Source organism: Apteryx mantelli, chromosome 1 (assembly GCF_036417845.1).
Source record: "Apteryx mantelli isolate bAptMan1 chromosome 1, bAptMan1.hap1, whole genome shotgun sequence".
NCBI classification, from domain to species: Eukaryota; Metazoa; Chordata; class Aves; order Apterygiformes; family Apterygidae; genus Apteryx; species Apteryx mantelli.
Window position 1 is genome coordinate 135,507,303 of NC_089978.1, and position 26,964 is coordinate 135,534,266.

General features: G+C 40.5%; 1 protein-coding gene across 1 annotated transcript in view; it reads left to right on the forward strand.

The window, feature by feature from the left end:
- LOC106497244 (rap1 GTPase-activating protein 1) overlaps positions 1 to 26,915 on the forward strand; it is a 45,113-nt gene extending 18,198 nt beyond the window's left edge. The window contains exons 6-21 of the mRNA XM_013958105.2: positions 800 to 878; positions 1,198 to 1,251; positions 1,350 to 1,433; positions 1,690 to 1,790; positions 2,454 to 2,583; positions 2,845 to 3,000; positions 6,382 to 6,453; positions 6,775 to 6,861; positions 7,490 to 7,624; positions 9,154 to 9,300; positions 10,544 to 10,647; positions 13,048 to 13,164; positions 18,028 to 18,154; positions 18,243 to 18,345; positions 23,816 to 23,901; positions 26,223 to 26,915. Of these exons, the coding sequence (XP_013813559.2) occupies positions 800 to 878; positions 1,198 to 1,251; positions 1,350 to 1,433; positions 1,690 to 1,790; positions 2,454 to 2,583; positions 2,845 to 3,000; positions 6,382 to 6,453; positions 6,775 to 6,861; positions 7,490 to 7,624; positions 9,154 to 9,300; positions 10,544 to 10,647; positions 13,048 to 13,164; positions 18,028 to 18,154; positions 18,243 to 18,345; positions 23,816 to 23,901; positions 26,223 to 26,240 (1,600 nt within the window). The 3' untranslated portion in view covers positions 26,241 to 26,915. The remainder of the gene's footprint in view (positions 1 to 799; positions 879 to 1,197; positions 1,252 to 1,349; positions 1,434 to 1,689; positions 1,791 to 2,453; positions 2,584 to 2,844; positions 3,001 to 6,381; positions 6,454 to 6,774; positions 6,862 to 7,489; positions 7,625 to 9,153; positions 9,301 to 10,543; positions 10,648 to 13,047; positions 13,165 to 18,027; positions 18,155 to 18,242; positions 18,346 to 23,815; positions 23,902 to 26,222) is intronic.
- Positions 26,916 to 26,964: the final 49 nt, after the last annotated feature.

Consider the following 26,964-nt stretch of genomic DNA (forward strand, 5'->3'; position numbering starts at 1 on the left):
TTTTTCCTCCATTGTAGATAGAGAAGAGTGCCAGGCAGAGAATAATCTTCTGAAAAAATTCAAAAAGAAACAAAAAACCCCCACAGACAGCCTATCTGTGAGCTGTGCCAGGAAAAGTTTGAGCCCAAAAACCTTATATAGAAAGAGTCTGGTGAAGAACAGGCTGGTATTGATTATATTAATTATTTTATTAAAATATCCTATTATATATGACACCCTTCTCAATAGCTTGTTTATATAGATGGAAGATGACTGTGACAGTCAAATATTTCTTCTCCTCTAGAAAGAGAGATTTCCTTTAATATAGGGAGAGAGAAAGGAAACTTTTCTCTATTTGTTTTCTGGGACAGCGCTACACCGGTTTCTGCTTACCATACATCAGTTTGCACAGGTCGACCTACCTAGGCTGTATCTAACAGACCTTTTAGCAGTCCTTCAAACCCTCATTGTATGGTCTTCTGTATCCATCGTAATACTGTGTCCATGAATCATATTTCGACATTCATATTTCTATAAAAAATAGAAAAAAGTGCAAAATGTGTATTAAAGCACAAAGGCAAAGGAGCAACAGATGAAGCATTTCTTTCATCTTCCCCTCCTCCCCAACAACAAGTGATGAGCAATAAGAAGCATAAATACTTCTCCTTTTTAGTGATTTTAAGTGCTAGGTTTAAAATTAATCCTCTGGAATTAATTGCTTTAAGGATAGATCTGAAGGAATGGCTACTGTTTCTTTAAAGAGACAGAGTTGCTTATGTCTCCCTCAGCATTTGCTCTAACCTCTTTTGTTTTGTGTCAGAACTCGGACTGGCACCAGACATGATCTCATCCCCATTTCCTGTCTGAAGGAGTTTCCCAATGCTGTCCAAATGGCAAAGGTGAGATCCACGCTTGCCTGTTCACACTTACACCATGAGTCTATCTCTGCCTCTCCCAACCCTTGTCCTTCACGTTATTTTCACACCTCTGTCCTCCCATTTCCCTCTTTTTTACTATTCTCCACCAGTACTGACATAAACTTCCCTTTTACGCTTCCATTTAGCTTCTCTTCTCTCTCTTCTTCTAATTTTACCTTAGCATTTTCTCCTGAAAGGACTCCTGTCAAATAATTATTAAGCAATGTCCTCACTCTCATGACTGCAGCAAACAAGAGCACACTTTGATAACACTTCTCTCTTCCTCTCTCTCTCTCGGCAGCTACTGTGCGAGGATGTGAATGTTGAACGATTCTTTCCTGTCCTCTATCCCAAGGTATAATGTACTGTTATGTCTGTATGTCCCTTTACCATCAAGGGCTGGCTGATGAGATTAATTCATAATTTGTATTTTTCCCCCTTTCATTCCCTCAGGCTTCACAGCTTATTGTGGCATTTGATGAACATGTCATAAGCAATAACTTCAAATTTGGTGTCATCTACCAGAAACCTGGACAGGTAAGCTCCCTCTTTACTCCAGATCCCAAGATATTTGAGGCAAAACACAGAGCCAGTTCTCTTAACTTAAATGTGATAACAAGGTCTGTTATCCTGTGGAAAATAAAGGCTCTGTAAAGAGAAAGGATACAAGCTTGCCTTATGTTGATTTATTTTCTTTGTGCAGGATCTCAAAGCTGCTGGGACTGTGTGTAGAAATCATTGCCTATTCTTTGTACTGTTTGTGCTCTTTATCACTTTTTCTTTCCTTTTGAAGACAACTGAAGAAGAAGTCTTCAGTAACACAGAAGAGAGTCTGGGCTTCTTGGAGTTCCTGGATTTCCTTGGTGACAGGATTCAGCTGCAAGATTTTCGTGGGTGTGTAACCAGCACAGTTCGAAAGTCAGTATGAGTTAGGGAACACTGCTTATGAGGCTTCATCTCTGAATGAGCAACTCTGTTAAAGCCCTGCTTTCATAAAAGTGCTGTGTTCTTGGAATCCCAGTGGAGGTGTAGGAGCCCAGAATGCTTTTGTCTACCATCCTCTCTGCAAGCCAGCTGGAGTTCAGACCACTGCTCACTGTTGGCAGTTTTCATTTACAGGTCTGATAGGATCTCAGTCTGGCCCACAGCATCAGCAAAGAATAATTTTTTTTTGATTGTGTGGAGGTAAGTGGGTTTCACAATGCCAGTGGAGAGTTTTGGTCTGTTTCTGTGTGGCAATCTATACACTGTATGTTTCTCACATATGGATTTTGTTTCTCGGGGGAATGCCAAAGAAAGGAGTTCCTCTAATGATTCCTGGTTTAGCTTTGTAGTTTTTAGTAAGCAAGGGAGTTCATCAACAGAAACATAGTGCGGCTTTAGTCAGTGCATTCATTTTGGGAAGATGTGGTGCCCCTCTATCACTGATTTCTTAAAAATTACCTTTGATAATGTTGATGTACGTGCTGGTGTTACTGATACCTTCTTTCTTCTCTCCACATTCTTATCTCTCACCTCTATCCTGCCCAACCTATCACATGGAATTGATTTATTCAGGTTCCGAGGAGGCTTGGATGTCACTAGGGGTCAAACAGGCACTGAATCGGTCTATACAAATTTCCAGGGCAAGGAGATCATGTTTCATGTGTCTACAAAGCTGCCCTTCACTGAGGGAGATTCCCAGCAGGTATTGTAAGGAGAGCTGAGGAATTCAACAGGGTGAATGAGAGGGGTATTTGATGAGGGGCTAGTTAGGGGGAGAATGCCTAACTGCTTAAATGTTGGGAGTTATAACCGGAGTAATGGTAAAAGAAGTGATGAGGGTTTTGACTGAGGAGATGGGATGGGTTGGAGATACTAGACAGATTGATGTTTGAGGAGGGAGGCCCTGTCTTACTGTTCTGCTTTTTTTCCCCTGCATCCCCTTTTTAATACTTTTTCTCTCCAGCTTCAGCGGAAGCGTCACATTGGGAATGACATTGTAGCCATCATCTTCCAGGATGAAAACACACCTTTTGTTCCTGATATGATTGCTTCTAATTTCTTACATGCTTATGTGGTAATTCAGCTCACTCACAGCACCAGTGGGGAGACTCTCTACAAGGTAAATGGAGCCAATAGTGATGATTTAGTGATACTGATCCTTGAAGTGGAAACCTTTTCTTGAGCCTTTGGGAGAGGTACATGTTCAACCAACTGTAATCCCAACAGCTTTGCTTCCTCTGTCAGTCAGTGTTATCAGCGTTATCAGTGAAAGTGAACATTATCAGTGAAATTAAATCTATTATCAATAAACATAGCAATCCAGTGGCTGCCACCAACTCTCCTTCCCCTTCACTCACTCTTTGATCTCTGATTAGGAATCTCCTTCCTGCTATTTTCTTTATTCTATAGGTTTGCAGAAGTCCCCTGTTTTGTGTGATTGCTACTATTTAGTCTGTGTTCATGTTTGGTGAGTATTCGGATTTCATAAAGACATTGGTAAGCTGAAGAAGGCTAAGAGGTGAGGCTCAGAATGATTAAAATTCTGGAACACAAGTATTTTACTGAAAGGAAAGCAGGACTGCTTACTGCCTAGCATAGAGAAGGTCAAAGTATGATTTGATCAGTCTGTAAGTATCAACATGTGAAACTAGAATGTACTTGTATGTTTTTCAAAGTAGCTGACAAATTTCAAAAGCTTAAGGCTTGGGAATTGAAATCAGATAAATTCAGATAAAAAAACTGTGTTTATATCAAAGAGCATGAGGAGCAAATGATTCAGTTTGGGGGAAATATGTCTTGTATTTTATATGTTGAATGAATCTTGTTCAGGTGACCCTGAGTGACACTTTGTGACAGTCATTTCTGCATTGCTCATGCTGTACAGCACAGTGCTGAGAGCTGTCCCATCCTAAGACTGCACATGGCAGATACAGCTGGTTGACCTGATCTATGGAACTAACCGGCTGCATCTGGTTATCTGACGTGCCCATCTGGCAGGGGTGTGCTACCTGTTAAGGCTCCACACTGGAAGGGAGCCCTAATGGAACACAAGTTCCCTGTCTGCCGTCTCTTTCCATAGCTTTTTCTCTGTCACAGGTCACTGTATGAACATCTATATTACTTTATGTTCAGCTTTCAACCGTCCTGAGATAATAGAAAGTTTAGAAACTTGATTTTATGGTGGATTTTCCATTGTAGAAACATTTTAATCAAGATGGGATACTTTCTAAAAAAACCCCTAGTTCAAGCACAGTGATTGAACTCCAAGCAGAAAATGCAGTAAAATCCTATGTCTTATATTATGTGGTAATTCTGATTTGGTGATGATAAGGAGTAAGGAGTCCTGCCTTTTAGATCTATCGAATGCCAAGAATATCAAATTTAGAACAAGATCCTATCACATCTCCCACCAAATAGGGTACTGGGGGTGGAACTGCCAGTTTCAAGTGTTCCCTGTACTATTGGCAGCCAGGTCTATAGCAATGTAATAGCACCATCATGATCAGGGGCATGGGGTTTCACTTCTCTCACAGTCCATTTTGTAGGGCACAGAAATTCAGTGGATTTTTTTATTAAAAGAGTAAGAGCTGGGGAAGCTTGTCCTTTATCTTGTACCTTTCTACTATTGGTCTCCTCTCTGCCTGTCTGCAATGGCATTGTTTTTGTTGCTATAATAGGGTTTCCTATATCATTTCATAAAAAAGAAATAATCCCAGCCGTGACCCTGGGGCCAATGCAGAGTTTTCTCTAAAGGCTTTTCCCAAGGGGTTTTAACTAACTCTACCTTGAGAGCATTCTAGTACATAAGAGATTTCAGTTTGGGAAGATTTTTTTCTACCCATCTTTTCCATGTATTTAAGCTTTAGTGCTTAATGGTTAAATTGAAATATTCACAGTATTTATTATTTTAAATCAATTTTTGCAATCAGAAACAGGCACAAGATTTTAACTGGTGGATATCTATTGGGAGAGAGAGGGAGGTCTTGTGATTAGGGGAGCTGGCCTGCAATGTGAGAAATTTGAATGAAGTCAAAGGCTTCTTTCCTTCTTTCCCTCATTAAATCCATGCCTCTGGCTCTGGAACATTTCCAGTGTTATTCTGAGGCAGTTTCTGTTAAATTGCTCTGACACTGTTCCCTGTTGTATGAAATGGCAAAGAATGGTATTGCTTCATCTCAAACACAAAGATAAAATTATAACTGTGAAACACACTAAGTGCTCTATGTGTTGGGTAACATAGCTGCATACACTTAAAGTTATATGCTCTGAAGAGTTAAGTGATACTATACAGAAAACTAGATAGGCTACACACTGGACTTAAAGAGTGCTAGCTACACCATTGATGGTGTCCAGGACTCCCTTACAGTTATTTTTTTGGCATGAGTGTGTCAGGTAGGAGCAAGTTAAAAAAAAAATAAAAGCACTGATCCCTTTATCTCTTACTGGGAAAGTACTTTTGTCTGCTTAGCACATCTGGTTCAGAGAGATGGTGTCACTGTACAGAACTACTCCTTTCAGCATAGAGTGCATCTCCACTGAGGAGTCTCTGTCAAAAAAAAGGTCAGTACAACCTCAGTGACAGAAGCTTCTTCTAGTGGAGATAAATCTTGCAGACTGAATAGAAGCATCTACTTTTTTTGTTCTAAATATACTGGTTAACTTAATTGGCTTGGCTGGGTTTTGTTGCTATTACTGTGTGCACATCTAGCTAGCTGAATTCTTGGGAGCTAAGTCAGCACATCTATTCACTGATGCCAGGAACAGAGAATGGATAGCATATTAGATATCCTTTGGATAGCTACAGTGGATATCATACTGTATTTCTGATTGCATTAGCTTTCTCAGATATGTAAATGATTCAGGAGGGTTCAGAAGTACCATAGTAGATTGAAGTCTTTTTGCAAAATGGCAAGGTTTTCACAAGAAGGTCATGCATGAGATGATGGATTTTATTCTATCTGATGTTTTCATATCTCCACACAGTACAAGTGAAGGTTTTGGTTTTTTTCTTTTTCTTCTGATGATGTTCACACTCTGAATATCTGTGTTACTCACACTTGCAGCTGGAGGAATACTCGTGTAGGACATATAGGGTGGAATGTGCTAAACATCCCTCAGCTCCTCTCATCTTCCTCTGCAAACAAACAGGACTTTGATTTTCAATAGAAAGCTATTGTTTGTGAATTCTCCTTTGGAGGTCTTCCTACCTTTTATTTATTTTCTGGTTTTATTCTTTTTTTATCTAGATTTGTTCCTTTTAGCATTCTGTTTCTTCTTCTTTTCTGCCTGGAGCTGTGCTGCTCCTTACCCCTCAGCCAATGCCTTATTTTGCTTTGCTTCTTTGTCCCATTCTTCTAGTTTGAGATGTTGTCTTTTAGAATCAAAAAGGAACAATCTTTCTTGACTAAGACAAAGTACTTTCCAGTTCTTCTTGCTGTGGGAGGCTTTGAAAGTCTCACTTATGTTATGACACTGATTTTTTTTTCATGTATTGTTTCAGGTTTCAGTCACAGCCCGAGATGATGTCCCCTTCTTTGGGCCCTCTCTTCCAAATCCAGCCATATTTAGAAAGGTTTGTGTCTCTGGTCCAGTGTTAGATGGCAAGGGGATGTATTTTTATCATATATATCTATTTACTTTTATATATTTTTATACATTTTACATTATCATTTTTATATATTTTTAGTTTATATTTTTATATCTTTTATATATTTTATACATAAATATTTGTTTTTTATTACTTTTATTCTGAGTCAGTGTTTTCAATCTGGCTAGATGACTTTGGAGGTCTAAAGAGTAGTAAGGCAGAGCTCTTCACATCTGATATCTATATTATGGTCTTCATCTCCAGTCTGGTCTTCATCTCCAGTATAGTCTTCATCTTATGTTGTAGAGTGCAGAGTTTCGTGAATTCCTCCTGGCCAAGCTCATCAACGCTGAGTATAGCTGCTACCGATCAGAAAAATTTGCTAAATTAGAGGTGCGTTTATTACCTGTTTGTTCGTATTAAAAATGATAAAACTGTGTTACTGCCAGATTAAGAACACAGGGTATAATTTTTTACTTTCTTCTTCTAATTTTGAGTTCCTTAAAAAAGGAAGATTAAATGTAATTCTGTTCAGCCATGTAATGCTTATTTTACAGCAGGCATGATATGAAAAGGTACATTCTAATGTAAAGATTTAATCCTCAGATAAGAATGGGAGTATGACACACACACATTGCTGGAGGAAATTCTGTATTAGTGTGAGAGTCAGTGTTGTTAGAGGGAGTGTACTCATTGATTTTGATTCAAGGTACCAAAATTTTCTTCCAGACTCTGCTGCTTGACTTTTGGATGACCTTGAAAAAAACTGTTTGCCCTTAACCCATGCCTCAGTTTCCACATCTGTAAAAAAGTTTTAATGGCCTTTATGCCTTGTAAAGATGTCTTGATTAGAGAGGGTTCAAAAGGGCTGAGTATTACTATAACTACAAAACTGAAACTACTTCATATTGTCTAAATTAATTTATTTTTTTAAGGGAAGATGGGAGGCATTGGGAAAAGAGCATAAAACCCAAACCACCCCAAAACAATAGCTGTTTTTTTATTTCCACTGTTGGTGCAGGAGAGAACCCGGAGTGCCCTCTTGGAGATCCTTTTTGAGGAGCTGCAGCTTCGCAGCCGCAGTATGATGGGCTTGCCCATAGGGGAGGATGACAAGATGGAGAATGGCAGTGGGGGTTTCTTTGAGAATTTCAAGGTGAGCCTTGGTGGATTGTGACAGTTCCTTAGCCAGCTGCTCACACTGAGCTCAAGCTCACTGTGTGTCCCCTCAAGGAATATTGACCCTGCTGACCAGCTGTTCTTAGGGTGAGACAGAGAAGACATCTTTCCCTACAGCAGCCTTTCTTTAGAGCATCTTCAATTGTTCTTTACCATATCCCTCAAGAAAATACATTTTTCCCATTCCTCTTCTCCTTTCTGAAAAGCTACAGCTTGGTGCAGTATGGCATCCCATACTGTCCTCAAGGAGTCAAACTCTTTATGCTTCATGCTGGTATCTAGTATCAGATGGGGTTTCACTCATTGATGTATAGAAAAGAGAACGGGTGCTTGCAAGAGGAATTGTAAAAACCAGTAGGAAGCAGCAGATCTCTTTCAGTTCATTTTCATTATGACTGGGAGTTACAAGAATTACATGTAATGATTACTTCTAACACACAGGAGTGTAATGTCTAGAAAACTGTGACGTTTTGCTTTCCTTCTAAAAGCCAGAGCTAATTTCCTGTTGTTCAGCTTAAAGCACTTTTTTAAAAATCAGGATTAGGTGACAGAACCTACTTTTACAAGTGTAAGATGTGAGAAAGCGGAGTTTGTGCATAAACAGGCAAATGAGTTTTGAACTGATTATATAGGAAGGATCTTACATCAATTGCCTGACTGCTTTCCCTTCCCACTTCTGTCTCACCACTTCTTTTGTATAACATGTTATCTGTCTGTACAGAGATTCTTAATATAAATAGCATTATTTCAGCTAACCTCCTCATGCTTTGTCTGGTGGGCTGGTTAGATTTGCTAAGGGCTGTGGACTAGTCCATTTACATATCTGCATACCTTTGGTCAGAGCTGGGATGCTTTGGTGTGGTGTAAATTTATATGTACAAAGCCTACATTACCTTTGCTGCTCACCAGGAATTTCATACCCATTCCATGTCTTTCATTAATTATCCCCAAATGTGCTTTTTTGACTTCTAGCAGATGCTGTGATCTGCATGTCATTGTACACAGATGGCCTTTGAAGCAGGCTGGAGAAGACTGAGTAAACTCAGAAAATGGCTTTTTCAGATACTGCAGATTTTGATATTATTGCTTTCTCTTTGGGACCAGCACTCAAGTTTGTGCAAGACTGAACCATACAGTCTTGAATAGGAGTTTGATTTTGTGTTTTGTAGCCTATACTGGGCAGGACTGTTCCAGATGATGCTGTCTTATCTAGAAAGTTGTGATACTGGTAGGGAATCTTTATTTGTTGCAGTAGGACAACGGAGGTGAAAGCAGAGAATATACTTGGGAATAGTTCTTCCCTGGCAGTGAGGTTCATGAATCAGCTAGGACCAAAAATGGGTAATATCTAGAATGCTGTCTTCTAGGAGTTAGGATTTCTGTGGTACTGGTGTTGGTCTGTCCCAGCTTTCCACCCTTTCTGTGGTGTTTTTCATTCTGCCCTACTGTATGCATGTCTATACGTGTATCTGTGCTTGTCTGTTTCCCTGCCTCCCTTCTGTTTAGCGAGTGATCAGAGGCCGCAGCCAGAGCCTGGATACCATGGGAATATCCATGAGAAAACAGCAGTCAGCTACCCTGCCCAGCCACCCAACTACAGCTGGTCTTGCCCTCAGCCAGAGTGTCACCGAGGGCCCTAAGGCCATTGTCCCGGTAAGGTATTAGGGTGGACTGTAAGAAAGAACGCAGCATACCTGTGGGACCCACCCATACATTTTGTTTCTCTTTCCCTATTAGTTTTTCCTTCTGTGAACCTCTTTTGGTTCTGTCATTCCATTTCACAAGTGGTTTTAGACAGCATATGTTGCAGTCTATCTGTTTTGTCTATGCCTGTCTCCAGCCCCAGTTCATCCATGAACTAGAACTGAGATTGATGCAGACTGTGAAAAGAAAGACAAATGTGACTTTATATCAAACATCTAGCTCTGCTATCCTGGATTAGATCCTACAGGGTGTCATAACTTAAAAAAATGCATGCACTGTGGTTTGACCAGAATGGTACTGTATTTGTCTAATGACAAGAGCTGAGAATGTTGGGGTACTAGAACTGTTTCATTTTTCAATTTCACCAGTCAAAATTTTTCTCTGTAATATAAACAACTGCACAATGTTTATTCAAGACATTGCTTTGCTGTAAATGGAATTTGCGTGTTGGGAACAAATAGCAAAATGAATAGAGTTTAGGGTGAGAAAAAAAGTGAGTAATTATGGGTATTGTCAAAGTCTTTCTTGTTTAACAGGGATGCTAAAGATATGAGATCAGTGTGGACATGATAAATCCATGACAAATATTTTCCAGGAAAGTATCCGTATTTCTGATGTTGAAAATATGGTCACCTTGGCTAAATTTCATCCAGTTGACTGTGGTCTCTGCCCTAGTGGTGTCAATATAGGCAAACTCAAAAGAGCATCTCTGAGTAAGCTTTTCAGTGCGGGAGTTTCTTGGTGACAGTTTACTTAGTTGTATGCATTCTTTATGTCAGCATGACAAAGCTACAGAATAGTAATGACATGGGCTTGCTGCCTCCTTCTGTCCTTTAACTTCTAGTTTTCTCTGCCTCTTTCTGATGCTACCTCTCCTTCTCTCTTCATACAGGGATACCTCTCTTCCTGAGCCCCTTTCTCTGCATACTGACTGTGTATCTTGTTCTGCCTTTGTTTCTATATCTCTCTGTCTCTTTCTCTGACCATCTCTGTACGACTTTGCTTCTCTTTCTCACTGACAGAAAGTATTTTTTCTTGCACTGGTGGAGCTGGGCAGTGCTATAGCATACCAGAGTAAAGGAGAGGATTTGGGATCCACATAGCAAACTCTCTCACACTTTTCCAGTTCTTCGCAGTTTTTTTCCTGTCTAGTTCCTCTTGCTATTTTCTGTCACACTTTCCCTTTTTCTAGTCTTTTGCCATGCCTGGTAGGAGCCCATCATGCACTCGAGCCAGCCGCTTCCATGGGCGTCGAAGTAGTGCCATTGGCATTGAGAACATACAGGAGGAAAAGAGGTATGAGCCATGGGAAGGTGAGGCAGAGAGAAAAGACAAGAGGAGATGAGAAAAGGGAGATAGAAGAGCTCATATAAGGACAGAAGGAATCAGTAGGAATGAGAACTAAATGGAAATGGCTGGAATGGGAAAAAGGCCTATCAGCTAATGGAAAAATGGACAAATCATGGAAAGAAAAAGAATAAGAAAGGACATTTGGAAATGGGGAGAATAGTATTTAAGGAAGAAAGGAGGAGATGGGAGGAGGAATGTAGTAAGATCACTCATAAACACTCTTAAACTGCAGTATGATCCAAGAGTCCTGGTTCTCCTCTTCTGTATTCACCACATTTAGATAAGAGACAGGAGAAAGGCTTTTATTTGGGGAAGGAAGGGGTGCTTTTTTATTTGTTTGCATTCACGTTAAAAAAGTTCAAATAGGCAAAGCTCATTATCTTTGGAAGAAAAGAGGATTTTTCTTTTTCTAAAGTTTTAACTCAAAATGACTAACATTTAAAAGTTCAGATGATTCAAGGAATAATTGTCATTAAGGCATAACATACAGGCTCAAGGAGTAATTAGGTGTATTTGACTGAATTATAAGCCTTCAAAAATTGTCTACTGATCACCAGAGATTATTTAGTTAAATGAATAAATTTGCCTCTCAGGTCTAGTTATGTAACACCTTTTTAAGAGTATACAGAATCTCAAAAGCATGTGGGTGCTCTGCACTTAGTATACAGTTTTCCCAGTTCCAAGAATTCCAAGAAATAGCTTAAAGACACAGTGTAAAAGAGGAAAAGCCATCTTTAATGTAGAAACCAATGATTTCACAACAGGAAGAATTTTTGCCTATTACATTGCACCTTCTTTTCCTTCTTTGTTCTGTTGGACCTTTCCTTAATGAGGTACCTATGTTCTTATTTGAATAAAAATAATTTAAAACTTTTTTTGAGAGAAATAAAATATTCTGAGACAACTTCTCTTTAACAGTCTAAGCCAACACAGTAGCCATAGTTCCTCATTGCTTACCTTAGTTTTGCACCTTATACAGCTATACCTCTCAATCCATTACTTTGTGTACTACATTCTTCCCTATCCCTTTCAAAGATTTGTAAAACCTTCCTACAACAAGAGGAAAAAAAAGACTTATTTTCTTTTTTTCTTTCTGCTGCTATTTGCTAGGAGCGAATTGGAAAGGTGTTGGGTTAATTTAGCTCTTCTTCTGCATATTTTTAACCTTGGATATGAGGAATGATGAGCCTTATCTTCTTGTGTTTTCTAGAAGACATTTTGGGTGATTCTTGAAGGTGCAGTTTCACTAACAGCTGGACTGATCTAACAGTTCCCTGCCACTGAAAAGCAGATATCATACTTTCTCTCTTATGGTATCTGATTAACTACATAATCCTGTTCCATTCCTTGTGATGGCTCAGATGCTGTTGTACCCTCCATGGAGCTCATTCAGACTATTAATGTAACAGAAGAAGTATCAACTTTCTTTCACTGCATTAGTTGTCTCATGGAGAAGTCTGATGAGTACCAGAACTGATGGAAAAGTACACCCAGCAAGAGCGGAGGAGGCTGGAGCAGGCTTTCTGTTTGGCAACAGTCAGCTCACCGTGTCATGTGTGACTTCACCCTGAAGTTGTAGTTTAATGATATGTAGGCTTTGGTGACAGAGCTGACCCAAGTTTCAGTACATCCTGCTTGTTCCTGTGTTGTGGAAGTTTCAGGGGTTTTTATTTTCAGGATTGTTTCTTATCAGGATCATTGTCAGTCCCACAAACAGTTATATTAGCACAAGTGGGAGGGTGATGAACTGTGATGTGAGCAGTAGGATCAACTTGCCAAAAGAGCAGAGGAGGAACTCTAAACTGCACCACTAAAGCCACATATCATGAAAATAAAAACTGAGGTGAGAAGTGGGAGTTTTCTAGTCCTTAATTAAACACACCCCACTTTTCAGGTACTCACACAGACGGCTTTCTTCAGAAGTATCTTGGCAAGTATCAGTACAAATAAAAGTATTGTAACCATCCTGGAAAGGAATGTTTGCTGACTTCAGTTAATCAGAAAATCCTTTTTTCTTTATGCAATAAATATATTAGCACTCCAATCATAAAGCTTCTCATGACCAATGAAATGGGGTGGGTGGGAGAACAAGCTGAAGAAATAAATAAAAATACTGAAATTAATTTAGGCTTTTATATTAATTCAAAAGAAGCATGAAGTTGGCCAGTTCTAATATATTGCTCTCAACAAGTCACATCTAAGGAGTCTGCCCTGTTCAACACAGCTGCATTTGCTTCCCCTTCTGTCAAAGAGATACAGCTTTGTACTGTGACTTATAAGGAAGTATTAGAATAAATAGTGGAGAACTCTGACCTTGGGGTATAGCTGGTTTTCCTTGCATCCCAGCAGGGACACTGCAGAGAGGATACAAAAGGTGCTGGACAGTCCAGGAACGTTCTTTGACCTGAAGTCTGATGGATCATCTAGTCCCAGCTCCCTGGAGTTCCCCAGTAGGAAGAGCAAGTGAGTTGAAAATAATTTTAATATTTGAAAGGTGCTCACTGTCTCTGGCATTGGTTTAAGTGTGCTGCATGTCTTGTTCTCTTGGAGGCTCTACTAAGATTGTCCATGTTAGGCATTGCAACATCTGAAAAAATAGATGTCTGGCCCTGGCATAGTTATTCAGAGCATGAAAGTAAGGGAATCAGCTTTCTTATACTGCCAGCGAAGAAAGATGGGACTGCTCAAAGGTGATTCTGGCTTGATTACTGTCATGCTAGCTTATATCCAACAGGATACACAAAGCCCTAGATGTCCAAATATCAGTGCTTACTTATGTGTGTGATTCCTCTGTAGCTTCTTCTGAAATGATTTTGGACCTTTCTGGAGAAGCTTGGAATAGGGTATGTTAGGATGTTGGGTTGTACTCAAGTTCTGCCCCTTTAAGCAGGATTCATGCTGCTGCTCCCAGCTGGCTTGAACAAGCCTGCCTTCAGTCATGTCAGGGTGTTCTAGCAGGTGTTATGGTCTCATGTGTCTCATCTGTGTTTCATTTGTAAAATATCCCATCCCACACTCAATGTTCTCCTGCAAAACACTTCATGCAGTGGGCTGTGCAACAGTTCTTCACTTTCTGGTGGTCAAAAACTGGAAAAACACACTTCCATGGCAGTGCAGCTTTGCTTTTGATAAGCTGTATTATTGGGCCATCTGCTGGGATGTGATCCTATCTAGGTACTTTAGGACTTTGGAGAAACCACACATTTACATTTCTAAGACTCCAGAGCAGCCTATCACAAAATCCAGGACTGCAACTGACTTTTTGGAACAGCTTGCCACACCAGACTTTTTCACAAAAACTTAAATGAAACCTGTGGCAGAGGGGGTCCTGAGTACTTAGTACTAGGCCATGTCCTTCTCCAGGACTGAGGCTGCTGTAACAAAATTGAAGGAGGTGCTCTAAAGCTAGGCCTCTATGGCTGTAGTTGCTCTACATGCCAGGTCTGTGAAGGAAGGGCCTTCCTTCCAGCTAGACCCAATGCTCCCTAAAAATTACAGGCTGGTGACTATCTGCAGAAGTTCATCTCTCCAACTGTATGCTCTGGGACTGCCCAGACTATTGTCACAGCCAAGGTGCAGAGCTCTGATGAGTATGTTTTTGTGATGTTAGTTTTTGGGGTGGGTGGGAGTGTAAAATTTTGGTGGGGAGGAGGTTGGGAGCATACTTAGGAGAAACAAACCATTTGAGATGCTAGCTTTGTCAGCCAAGGACAAGAGAGAATGCAGGACATAGAACCACTGATTGATCAGCAATCCCCTTTTTTCAGCATTACCACATCATTCCACATCTGTTCCCTCATCCTGCTTGGGGCTTTGATAGAGAACTAGAAGTTCTTCACTAGGCACATGAAGGGGCTCTTGCTCTGATTAGGTAGCTGAAGTCATCATAACCGGCTAGAATTCTGCCTAGTAAGAAAATATCTTATATCTGGGCCAGTCCTGATTACCCTATTATGGAATGTGTGCATGTCTTGGAAAAACTGAAGCTCTTGGTATCTGTTCCTGATTTCTGCACTTAATTGTGAGCTTCCCCTACTTCCCAACTCCCATTCTTTGTTCATCAGCTGGTAGGTAAGCCAGCTGCAATGGCTGTTTCAAACTGGTATCACATTCTTTTGGATAGCAAACGTAGCATGGGATTTCATTAACAATACTTGCATGAATATTGTTTATGAAAATGAGACATGGTCTTTCTGATTTTGCAGTCCATCTACCTCTGTCGCTGTGATTCTCTCTTTGCATCTTTTTCTAATCATGGGCTCAAAATCACTTGTACAACCCCAAAAATGTCTATTCACAGTTCTAGTAGGTTAGTCCATTCCTGGATAGTTTGCTCACAAAGAAGAGTGTAACATGTAGTTTTGCAACAATTGTGATTATCCAGTCTTTCAGAGCCAGGGACCAGCTCAAATCCAAGTATATCTTCTGCATCATATCCAGGACAGGTAATCACAGACAGGTAATTTCACCATACAAAGCAGACCATTTGCACCAGGACAGTATTAGCACAATATTGCAGGAACAGGTTAGGGGTGTCATTCCATCAGTCTCTCTCAGAGCTCCCTAAAATTCTACTGGACCACTCTATTTACTGTTCATGAAGTGAAGAATCACGAATCAGGATCATGATATAGGCATATTTCTAATGATAAAGAACTCTAGCTCTTTCTAGAGTTATTTGGGCAGCCCATACTGCAAATGTCATTCCTGATAGTCCATCAACCCACTCCTGATTCTCTCCAGGAAATAGCATCACAGAAAATTTCTCTATTGCAAAAATGTCCAGCATGTCACTGCTGGTCTTAAATAATCATTTTAGATTCCAGACTTGAATCATCAAGTTTTTCATCTGTGTTCTACTAAGATCATAAATAGAAATAAATGTGAATGAAACACACAAATAACAGATTAATTCTTACACAGTAGAGATAAACTAGCACTTACTTTTCTTCCTCACATGCTAATTTCCAACACAACCCTTCTGCAGTGATCAACCTGAAATCTGTGAAACTGCACTGTTTGCCTGGGCTAATCCTGTCTTCTCTCCCACATACAAGGACTATTATCCTTAGTTATTCTGCTCTACTGTTCAGGTAGCCCTCCAAATAATCCTTCTTCCCAAGAAGCAGACTCAAATGAATGAACCCAGCCTAGGTAACCAGGTAGGAAAATTCCCCAGGACCAGATATCTTTCTGGGTTGCATCTGAAAATCAAGCACTGTACTGTGTATGTCCAAATCCTAGGAAAAGTACATGTTTTTTTTGTGTATGTGTTTTCCCTCCTCAGACACATCTGAGTGGAAACATCAACTCAATCAGGAGTGGACCAGATGCTAATCAGTCATTGGTTACCTCACTGAAGATACTGACAAGACTTTTGGGTTGAAATGAGAGCCCTGGCTAAGAGGAGCATGAACTTGCTTAGAGGACCTCAAGGACTGTGCAGAGACCAAGTGGCATGACGTAATGCTCCACTGGCAGTTCCTGGAGCAGGAATCCTGGGAAAGGGAGATGGACAGACAGCTCCTATTGGAGCATTTCGGCTCTAGGCCTTTCCCATTGCCCAACCAGCAGTCACTGAACCAGCTTCTCTAATGACTGGGGGGAGGAGGCCACCTTGAGTGCTCCCCTTCTCTTCTTCTCCCCTCAGATGAGCAAAAAGAGAACAGCTTGGCCTACAAAAGGCAGGAGCAGAGAAACACCTTGCCCTCTGTCTCTAGTGCCTTTGGATGACAAAGGTCAGGAAGTGCAATGCAGAGAATGAGGATGGAGAAATCTGCTGAGGAAAGATGCTGAGAAGGGGACATTTCATGGAAATTTAGGTCCCAGCTCACTTAAATTCATGTTATTGATTTGTTCTGCTAAGGGAGAAGCATGCTGGCCTTCATTTCCTCTGAAATATATTTCCTTATCTCCTGAGGAAATATCTTTGGCCTGTATTGGCCCTGCCTTTAATGTTCTCCCTGTTGCATGCTGGCAGGTAGTATGCCTGGGACTTTAGGTTTCATAACTGCTTGTAGATCAAGACTGGCCATATTTTGCAGTGTTTCTGAGGGAATAAATATGTTTAGTATGTTAAAGTTGTCTTTTCTTGCCTCTCCTAGCTTTTTTGGGTTTCTTAGCATTTTTAAGCCCTTCATCTCTCTATTATTGGCTGGCCTCTCATGGAGGCAGTGAGTATTTCAGCATAAATGTTACACTGACATGCACAGTGCACCTTGAACCATGTAAGCACTTGAGCCTCATGGACTGCTCTTTCTCCTGGCTGGTTGCAAGCAGTGGGTCCCACATTCTGAGCTGGAGGAAGCTGACCTTAAGGGTCTTGTCTTGGTGGATATGAAACATGCAGCAGACTACCTTGATGTACATGACATCTGAGAGACTGGTGGTCAAGTGATTCGGTAGTTTTCATATATAATGCTTTGAATGTTCCCTTCATAACCACCCTGCAGGAGCTAAAAATCTAGTGGGATGGACCTACAAGAGCCAGGCTAGTGGCAACTGGGCACATGCAAAATCATCAGGATGGGCTCCCTGACATGGGGGTGTTTGTGTCTGCCAGCAGGAAGAGAGTTCTGACCTGCCTCTGCAAGAGCTTGGCACTTGATCAAAGTAATTTGGCATTGAGACATCCCAAAGTAATGCAGATTTTGGTAATTCGTTTCTCCCTCCCTCTGCTTTCTTCTTAATTAACCATTCTGTAATGTTGTGTAATGTGTATATGCCCTCCTGACTCCTCCCATTACAATTGCCCAGAAACCTAGTGGCAACACTTTACAAAGTGTATGAATAGAAAAACATTCTGTTATAATACCCTTATACTGCCTGGAGTTTCATATAAGAGCAAACATGGCTGCTGGTGGCTGTGGGAGTGAGTTGCCTAGACTGGGTAATGCCCACCCTTTATATCCAGTTTTAAATTTGATAATGTTGTGTTTAGGCCCCTAAAATCTTTGATCTCCAAAGTGAAGGCATCTGTTGATTTTAATGAACGTCTAGAGGTAAAGTGCTTAAATGTAGGTGGTTTGACTCACTATAAGACACTTAAGTCTGTAAATTAAAAATTCAGCTAATCTGAACATGACTGTTGTTCTTTCATACAGCTATCTTGAATGGAAGTAATGAGGGGTGTTTCTAATAAATGAAATACTAGAAATTAAGGAACATGAGCTAGTTCTCTTGAATTCAGTTCCTAGTTGAAAACCTAACTGGATGAGTAATTTCTTCTTCTTGTTTCTGATTACTATATAATAAAGCTACATCACAAAAAGTGCGAGCCTATATGTAACAATAAGCATGATGATGTTAAATGCTTGCATTTCACAGAATACTCACGAGTCAAACTTCAGGATACTGTGCGATGCAGCCATTCTCACATTCTTCATCCAATGTAAGCAGTTGTTGTAGTGGTTTGAGGGAAAATGAAACATCTGAGGAAGAGGAGAATGACAGGGTGGGTGCATGATCTCTAACATACAACAATTACCCTCCCTGATTTTACAGATTGCATTATTAAAACAAGTCTCTTTTGCCTTCTTCAGGAGCTGACGTGCTCTCTTGAGGGCCCTCCAAAGCAGGATTCATTGGTTCAGAGTATCTGGCTGGATGAAAGTGACTGCACACCCACTACTTCCAGCTCACCAGGTAAAAAAAGAAAAAAAAAAAAAGAAAAAAAATCCTCTACTTAAGCATCTAGAAACATATGATAGGTTAAGCTACGTAAACTTTTGGCAAAATCTTTTGTGTGCTATACTGAGGATGTGAAGAGCATAGAGAGATGACAGGTTCAGTGGAACAGGGAGAGAAGTTAGTATGCAAACTTTAATAGGGAGGGAATGGGGCAGGGAGAAAGGTGTTTCAGTAGAATGAAAAAATAGTGCTGTACACACTGGAAAAGGAGTTACAGCAGATTCTAGGTAGTTAATGTGTTTGTAGGTCTCTGTAGAGAGCATATATCTTGATGCATTGGTTATTGATATGACTGCAGTGCTATATACCCATTCCCATTTATAAACTGCAGAGTCTGGATATGGGCATCACTGCAGCCACAACAGAAACAGTGCTCCCTGCACAATGCAGTATGCAGTATGGGTAACCAGGGAGCTAATCTGTCCTTAACTGCCACAGCTGGGCTTTTAGTGATAGGCAAAGTACTTGATTGAAATCAGCTTGGATCTGTTCACAGTGCAGAGATGTTTACAGTTACTATAAACTCTGCTTAGTCTCATAGCAGGCAGAACTATTGCACTGTCTGTTGCTGAGATTGTGTCAGCCATCCTGATCTCAGACCCCATTTGCAGTTGTGTTTTCACTTTGTTAAAATTAACTCTTCAGATTGAAACATTTCATGCTGGGCATCAGCCTAAAGCTAAAATTTTGGAAAACTTCAGTCAAAACAGTACAGCTGTTTCTGAGAATGAGCCTGGAGGGACTGGGTAAGATTTTGGGATAGTATGATTGAAAAGACTGCTCTGAGATTGGGAAGTCATTAGGATCTGTGGAAGGCAAAACTTATATTTGTTGCTAAAAGTTTCTCAAGTTGGAGGAGGCTGAGATGATAAGAGATTTGTGTGGTTGGTGAGGAAGAGAATGGTTGGAAAAACGGAAACCTTTATAGGAATTGTGGGAAAAGGGATTGTTGGAAAAATTTAGAAGTATAATTCAAAAGGGGAGACAATTTACTTGAAAGACAGAGCTAGGTCTCTCAATCTCTATAGCAGCCCTCTCTTGGAGATATCAAAGGTGGCCATCAGGACCCTGCTTAAAATTGTCTGTATCGTAGCAACAGCAATGAAGATATGATACTGTGAGATGTTCTGCAGAAGTGGAGACTCACAGAGCATGAGTGCTTGCACACTTGGAGGCACAAGAGAACCTAAAGGGCTGATACTCTGGAAGAAGAGAAAGAACAAGTGGAGTTGCTGATAGTGCAGCGGAAGAAGGGGGCCATGCCTTAGGCTGAAATCAGGAAATGGGGAGTTATACACAGAGCGTGTCTGTCTTGAGGGAGAGAGATAAAGGTGTTATATGGGGTGATATGAAAACGCAGCATGTCAGGAACCTTCACAGTAGAAGACAGCTAAAGAGCTACTATGAAGAAGCAGAAGTTGGGAGTGAGCTTCCTCAGAGTCTTGTGTTGAAAGCCAGGGAGAAAGAGTTCAGTGCCATCACTTCTTGAGCAGCAGTGATAAATACTATAAGGCCAGGAAGCCCAACACTGTGAAAGGTCTCTTTTTGAAGCGATCTGGAATTGCACCAGGTATTATCTGCTTGGTGCCTGGTGGTGTGTGAGTTTTCACTGTATCACCAGGGCATTGTTCAGGGTGCCATTTCTACCGCTCTGGGATTGTCCTATGGGAGAACAGGCCACAGCCCCCTCACAAACGTGAGCTTTATTCACTCTTGTAACCTCTGTGGCACAACACTGAGACCAAGCAGGTGTGAGAGATGGTTCCCTGCGAAAAGTGGACAGGTTGTGTCTGCTTGTGATAGAGAAATACCAGTGTGAGCAGAAAACTAATGTAAATGCAAACTAGCTTGTTTTGCTTGTGTGTCAGAAGTTGTCTAATGTCATCAGCAAAAGTATTCACCTCCTTCTTGACCTTATGGGCGATGTTGGTTTCCCTTGCCTTCCATTTCTCCCAGAGTGCTCCCAGGCATTGGGATGATTGTGAATGACACAGACATAATGCAGTGATGTTTTCAACTACCATTATGCCTCCCCTGCTATAGCCCATAGTTTAATCCAACTGTGATCTTTCCACAAATCAACCTACCACTGTTATCTACCTACCTTACATAAAGCACGGTGGGACTGATCCCACTGATCCACTTTAGACTTTTTATTACATTGGCTTGGGTTCTCTCTCCTGTTCCCCTCTAACTACCTGTGCAATATTTTCTTTCCTGCATTCCTTTTGTTTCCAGAAAATACCACCGGATCCTAGATCTGCTCCTGAGCTACGAAGGTTCAGATCTGGATGCCAGTGCTGGGCTGATGGTACAGGCCCTGCTCTCTCTGAGCTCCCAGCTTGCCTTCTTGGCGAAAAGCCTCTGTCACTCAGTATACCCTGCAGTAAAAGAGTTCTAGGTTATTCACCCTAGCTGTTACTCTTTTCTTACGGACATTGGAAGCAGGGATGCTTTCCAGTGGCTTCTGCTTCTTTTTGCAAAGTTTTCTTACCTGCTGACTGCTCATCATCTCACAGGTATATTTATATACCACACTGAGAATAACCATTAATTGTGATGTGAAGTTCAGCATATTCTTTAAGGTTTTCTACAGTCCATTGTCAATGGCAGTGGTCTGATACTGACAGATCAAAACTTTCACTGAGGTTTCTCAGTATCTTGGCATTGTGAGTCAGCTGCACCCTGCAGGATTGGTGATGTAGTGCTATATCATATGTATCCATTGGTCTTCCATGCAGAGATGTTTTCTTAAAAAATGTATATGAAGATACACAAACAAATATGTAGATTTGTACCTGGGCTTCTGACTTATGCCAGGAGAACCGTGGTTAAAGGGGATAAACATTGCAGATATTTTTCTAAATAAATAGAATCAACTCACCTAATCAAGAGACTGTAAAGAAGTAGTCTTGAGTGCCATTTGTAGACTGCAGTAATAAGGCTTGGTGATCTCACCATCTGCAACATTTAGGATGTTCCTCTGGCAATAGACAAAGGGGCAGAAAGGAAGGAAAAAAAAGGTCATTGTGAGTGTGAGGTACATGAGGTAGCAGTGTTGAGCCTCCACTTTCTGAGGACACACTGGGGCGTTTTCTAGAAATTCCAACAGTTCTTTAGCTAGAAAGTCATGGGATTAAGAGCAATTATTTGTGCTAAATATAATCAGAAGAAAACTGGTGATGATATATTTATTTTGATTTCTGCAAATACGAAAAAGTTTCCTATCTTTATACTACAGCCAGTCCTGATAGAAGACTAATCACTGAAAGGTCAAGCATTGCATTACAAATTAACATTCCTAGACAAAATTACAGTTAAATGAACATTAGTAATTTCAATTAATCTGTGCAACAGGGAGGCACTGTAATTACCCCTAACCAAGCAAAACAAACTGAGGAAATTAACTGAGGAGTTAAGCTAAACTGAAAACAAAAAAAAACATTTTCAATCATGGAGAGGCATCTAGATATTTTAGTTTTGTCCTTTAGTGAAGTATACAGTAAAAGTTCAGCCACAGTTAATGTACTGTGTAAAATCAAATGAAACTCAGTTTGGATGCCCACTGTAAGTCTGGATCTTACTCTGAGCAGTTCTGGAATTCCTGAATTTGATTCATGCGTGCATTCTTGGATAGTCCAATTTGCCATTCAGATTACGAGAGCAAAGTTACAGAAAAGAAAAAAAAAACAGCAGCAGTCTATGGTCATTGTGCTGCCAAAGCCAAATAAAGACATAGAGAACTGCAGTAAGCCATTGCCAAGTAAGCCATTGCAAAAACTATATTCTGAGTTGGCTGTAAAGTACTGATGTGTCTCATATACCAGTGCATATCAAATAAGGCAGAGGTGGCTTTCCCCTGCAGCTTCAAGGCCAGGAAATAAACTCAGCTGTAATCCTCATTAACACTTTCATTATGTCATTCCTAGGTTAGTTAATATGCATACAGTTGTTTTAGATGTGTTTTTATTCAGTTACTTGGTCTGTTATATCATAATTAAATTTCTAAGTACAGGAGACAGGATCAGATGGACTTACAAATGGATCAGAACCCTGCTAGTGCAGATTCCTCTTGTTTAAAGCTACTGTTCAGAGACAAATGGCAGTGATTTACCAGTTTTGTTTTTTAATTCCTCAGAGTTTTGAATTATGTCATGAAGCTGGGAGAGGGGGAAAGTCTACCCTTGAAAAACAGCTGAAGCACTTTCTCTCATTTGTCCCCTAACAAATATTGGTATGATCATGTAATGTTCAAAAAGAAGAGGTTCCTTTCAAGAACATCTTGGCTTACCATCTTATTGCAGGAATCCCTCATTAACTAAATTTTACAGCCTCCTTAGCTTTCCTGATTGAATGGTGGATAGCTGTGCCATCGAAGTCATTTTTATCTGCTTCTTCTGTCCCTTTAGCACATTCAACAGGAACAGCTCTTCAACTTCACCTCTGTCCATCTTTCTCTCTTTGATTTGAAGAAAAGAGTAATAATATAGATTTACTGTGGCATTACATCTATGCATGAAACTCCCAGGTACTATATCATTTATGAAATGATAATATTTAATACTCTTAAACCACCTTTAGTGCATAGGATGGAGAGTCACCTAAGAATAAACCAGAACTGTGCAAGGAAGAGGACCATTATCTGAAGAACATCATACTAATTTATTGTGGAATGTGTATGGTGAATACAAGCAGATGATTACAGAAAGCAAAAGAATGGTTTAACTTTTTGAAGTCTGCAATATGTTTCATCACTGTTTCTGCCACAGTGTTGATAGGTGATACTAGGCAAATTCTTTAAATCCTGAGCTAGATGTGGGAGTCTTGGGAGAGGGGACAGAGTGAGGAGAGGGAAGAGAAATAGTGTGAGATCATAATATTAAATTCTGCTTGATAAACTAAATTCATAAGGATAAGGCATTCAGATTGCACAGATGCATTCAGTAATGGCATTTCTTAGCTTGATTGCATGATACAGCAGGAAGCTGCTGTATTATTTTAAACTAGGTTTTGTGTGTAACAGTAGACTGATACAGAAATTGAAGAATGGACTGATGGAAATGTTTGGGAAAGTTGGAGAATGCCTTCATTAATTGTTAGACAGCTATAGCTTTTTTAGGCAAGAGGCTATAGGCATAACAGCTGTGCAATTGAAACAGTCTGGAACTACTGGTCAAATTCAATAATTTTTAGTATTAAATGAAAGATGGGTAGTCACTTTCTTTGTGTTTCAGGTTGGAAAGATAAGTAGCTCAAGATAGCATTAGTTGAGTTGGGTGTGGATAAACTCCATTGTCTCTAACATTTACTGTAACTGGATGAGCAACAGATCTGAGAAAACTTTGGGGTAAAAACAGCTATTTGTGCTGCTCCTGCAATACTCTTCTGATTATCCCTTTATTTTTTTTGGCTTGGTTCCTTCCAGGAAGCAGGTTGCTTCCTTCCAGCAGTGTTGCTGGCTCCATTGAAAAAGGAAGAGGCAGCAAAGCAAATGCTCAGCACCATAGTCCAGTAAGTGCTTTAATACAATGTCTTTCCTTCTCATTTGCACAGAGATAAGGATAGAAGAGAAAGAGAGGGACTTAATTTAGGAAACTTTGCTTGCTCAGGGTTCAAAGGACAAGAAGGTGCTTGCAGGGAAAGGTTAAAAAACTGCCTTGTTCTGCAGGTGTCCATTTTGTGCTGTGTGTGAAAATCCCCATCGCTGGAGGATTGTTTCAGTGCATACTGGGTAAGAAGCACAGCTAACTGACATAGAACTGTAGGCCAGTGGTTCAGGGTGGAAGCAGGCTTCTGGCCCATCATTAAAAGAACTCTTAAAAAATACTGTACAGCTTCACAGTAAATACAGTTAATCCTATACCTTCCTCCCCAAATGACCTTTTATGGCCAGCTCACTTTGGCCTGTTTAATCTACCTAAACTCTACCTTTCATTGTTGCCTGCTCCCTCTCAGTGAACAGTATTCCTTCTTGAGGGACCTCTATCTGCAGTAATCTATACTCAGTTCTGCTCTCTTCTTTTTCTTCCATTGTTCTGTTTCCTTTACTCAGGTGCCATGACTATGTTCTCTACACCTATCCTCTGCTTCCTGTTGTTTTGGCTTTTTAGTGAACCACTTTCTTTTTTGCTCATTTCCTGACTTTGTGCATATTTCTACACTTGCTTGTATGCTTTCAGCCTGGCATTGGTGGGACCTACTTCTCCATGTCAGTTGCACAATTTTTGCAGAAAGGGAGTGGGACTGTATCTCCTGGAGAGGTCTGCAATAGGACAAAGGGGAACACAGTCTCCAAGTTTGTTCCCTAGATTCTAAGTTCAGTTTTGCCTGCATCTTTGAGAGCTGTTTCTTTGAACTCAAAAATCCCTCTCCCTGCCTAGTATCCTCTCTGGCTTAACAGCAAAACAGCATGCTACCTTGATGTAAGTGATGTAAGGCTCTCAGGAACTAGTTTGCTATATAACTAGATAGAGGAGGTATCATTTTTTTGGAAGAAATTAGGCTGTGTCCTAAATAGCTGCCAGTTCCTGGTAGTGCTTAGTACCTACCTCTGTGCCTGGTAAAAGAAGACACAACAGATTAGATCCTTAAAGGTTTTTCAAATAATGCTCAGCCACCTGGTGACATTCAGAGCAGCGAGATAAAGTTGAACTCCTCATATAGTGCTGGCCATTGGTGTCCCAGTGGACTGACATTGCCAGATCAGAAAGGGAAGCCAGGTAAGGAGGCTGGTAAGTCAATGCTGAGACAACTTAAATGCCTGCTATGCCAAAGATCTGCATTGAGAATGACGGGATAGCTGCCAGCTAGCACATCCTGGGGTAATCAGCAGGGTCTCTGCCAAGAGCTCGTGCACCTGATCAGCTCTCTGCTGTAACACAGGAGTAAGGTTACCTAAAGAAGAAACAGAACTAGCTCCAATCTCTCTCTCAAACAGGCAAATTTTGCTGGCGCTAAATACAGAGTTTTAAGTTATGAGCTTAGCAGCAACGTGCATATTCACCAGCAGAACTGCAGAGGCTGTAATCACTTAACATTGGTTATGACAGGTAATAAGCAATGTAAGGAAAGAACCGAATTTCGATTTTGTTAATCTCAGTAGCGTATAAATAGTATTTCAGTACCTAAGACTTTGAGCATTTTCATTCCCACTGATATCAGATGGGTCTGAGGGCCTTGAAGACCATTTTGAGAAGCGTGCATCAGTCTGTATAATCCATCTCATTTGGCCCATCTGCCATTATCAACAAGTTCTGTCACAGAGGCAGGTGTTTTTCAGTCAAGCTGGTTCAGAGGATAAAGTTTCAGGAGATCCTGGTTTTGACCATGAAGTTAATTTGTTTTTTGCACTTTCCTCACCTTTGTACCACAGTTCATTACCTCCACAAATGTGCTTTCCAAACATTTCTGAGATTGTGCTGCAAATCCAGTCATAGGGGTGATCTGGCTAAAAATGATATCTCAGTCATTCAATTTTTATCACAGCTTCAGAATCAGTCTTGGGGCTTAATTTGAGGAGTAGCAAATTTCAGGGAAAATAGTCAAAAAATTCTGACATGACTTCAAGGGATTCAAAGAAACTGTACTTACAGCATCCAAACACATACAACTTCCCTGTCATTCTAACTCCTAATTGAATGTAGCCTCTTATACCTCACAAAGATTTCCTTAAATTCCAGGCTGGATTTGCCCAGAGACTAATGGATGCATTGGTGGAAGTGAGAAGGGAGTTCTCAAATTATAAGATATTTCCTATAAAAGCTGAAAGAGATGTAAGGAACAGGTACAAGAACATGAAGGAAATTGATTTTTTTTCTGCTGCTTTGTTTCAGGATTTGCTGTTCAAGTGAGCGAGTGTGGAGATGCTTCACCTTAAAGTTGAAAGAGACAAAACAGGAATTCCAGATGCTGCTAGTCCTTCTCCTTCCTCCAGTGATGCGTCGAAGGCAGCCAGGAATCACTGACAAATGAAACCTCGTACAGATTTGTTCAAGTGTATTACTCCAATTCAACCAATACAGGGCCAGGTTCAAGCTATTTCAGTGTGAACTAACTACTGTAACGAGAAAGTGAAAAATGAAGTGTTCTGGTTTTAATTTGATTGTTTGCTTATCTTTCTCCCTACAGACTATATGATAGGATGTCCCTCATAGCCATATCCCAGAACCACCTTTGGATAGGCAGCAATTAGGCCATCCTTGAGGAAGGGAACCACAGTCTAGTTCAGTTACCAACTAAATTCACATGGTATTCATCAGTGTCCTCCAAGGACATTACTGTAAATTTGGCATTAATGAAAGCCCCCATGCAAAGGCTGGGCCTGGTCCCTGAGAATGCATGGAGGTCACCTCAAATGTCAGTCACTGCAATGCAATACATATAAACTACTGTCCATGTGGGGGATAGTTGCTTCTGAAGTACTTGATGGGTTCTCAGATTCTCCTTTGGGATTGATTCGTCCCTCTTACAGTTTTCTCTCTAGTGTCCCCTCCACTCGTCATGTTACAGAGGAAGCATAAAAGTTAAAAGGAAGCATAAATGCCTTACTCCATTCTTGAAGTATCTATATAATAT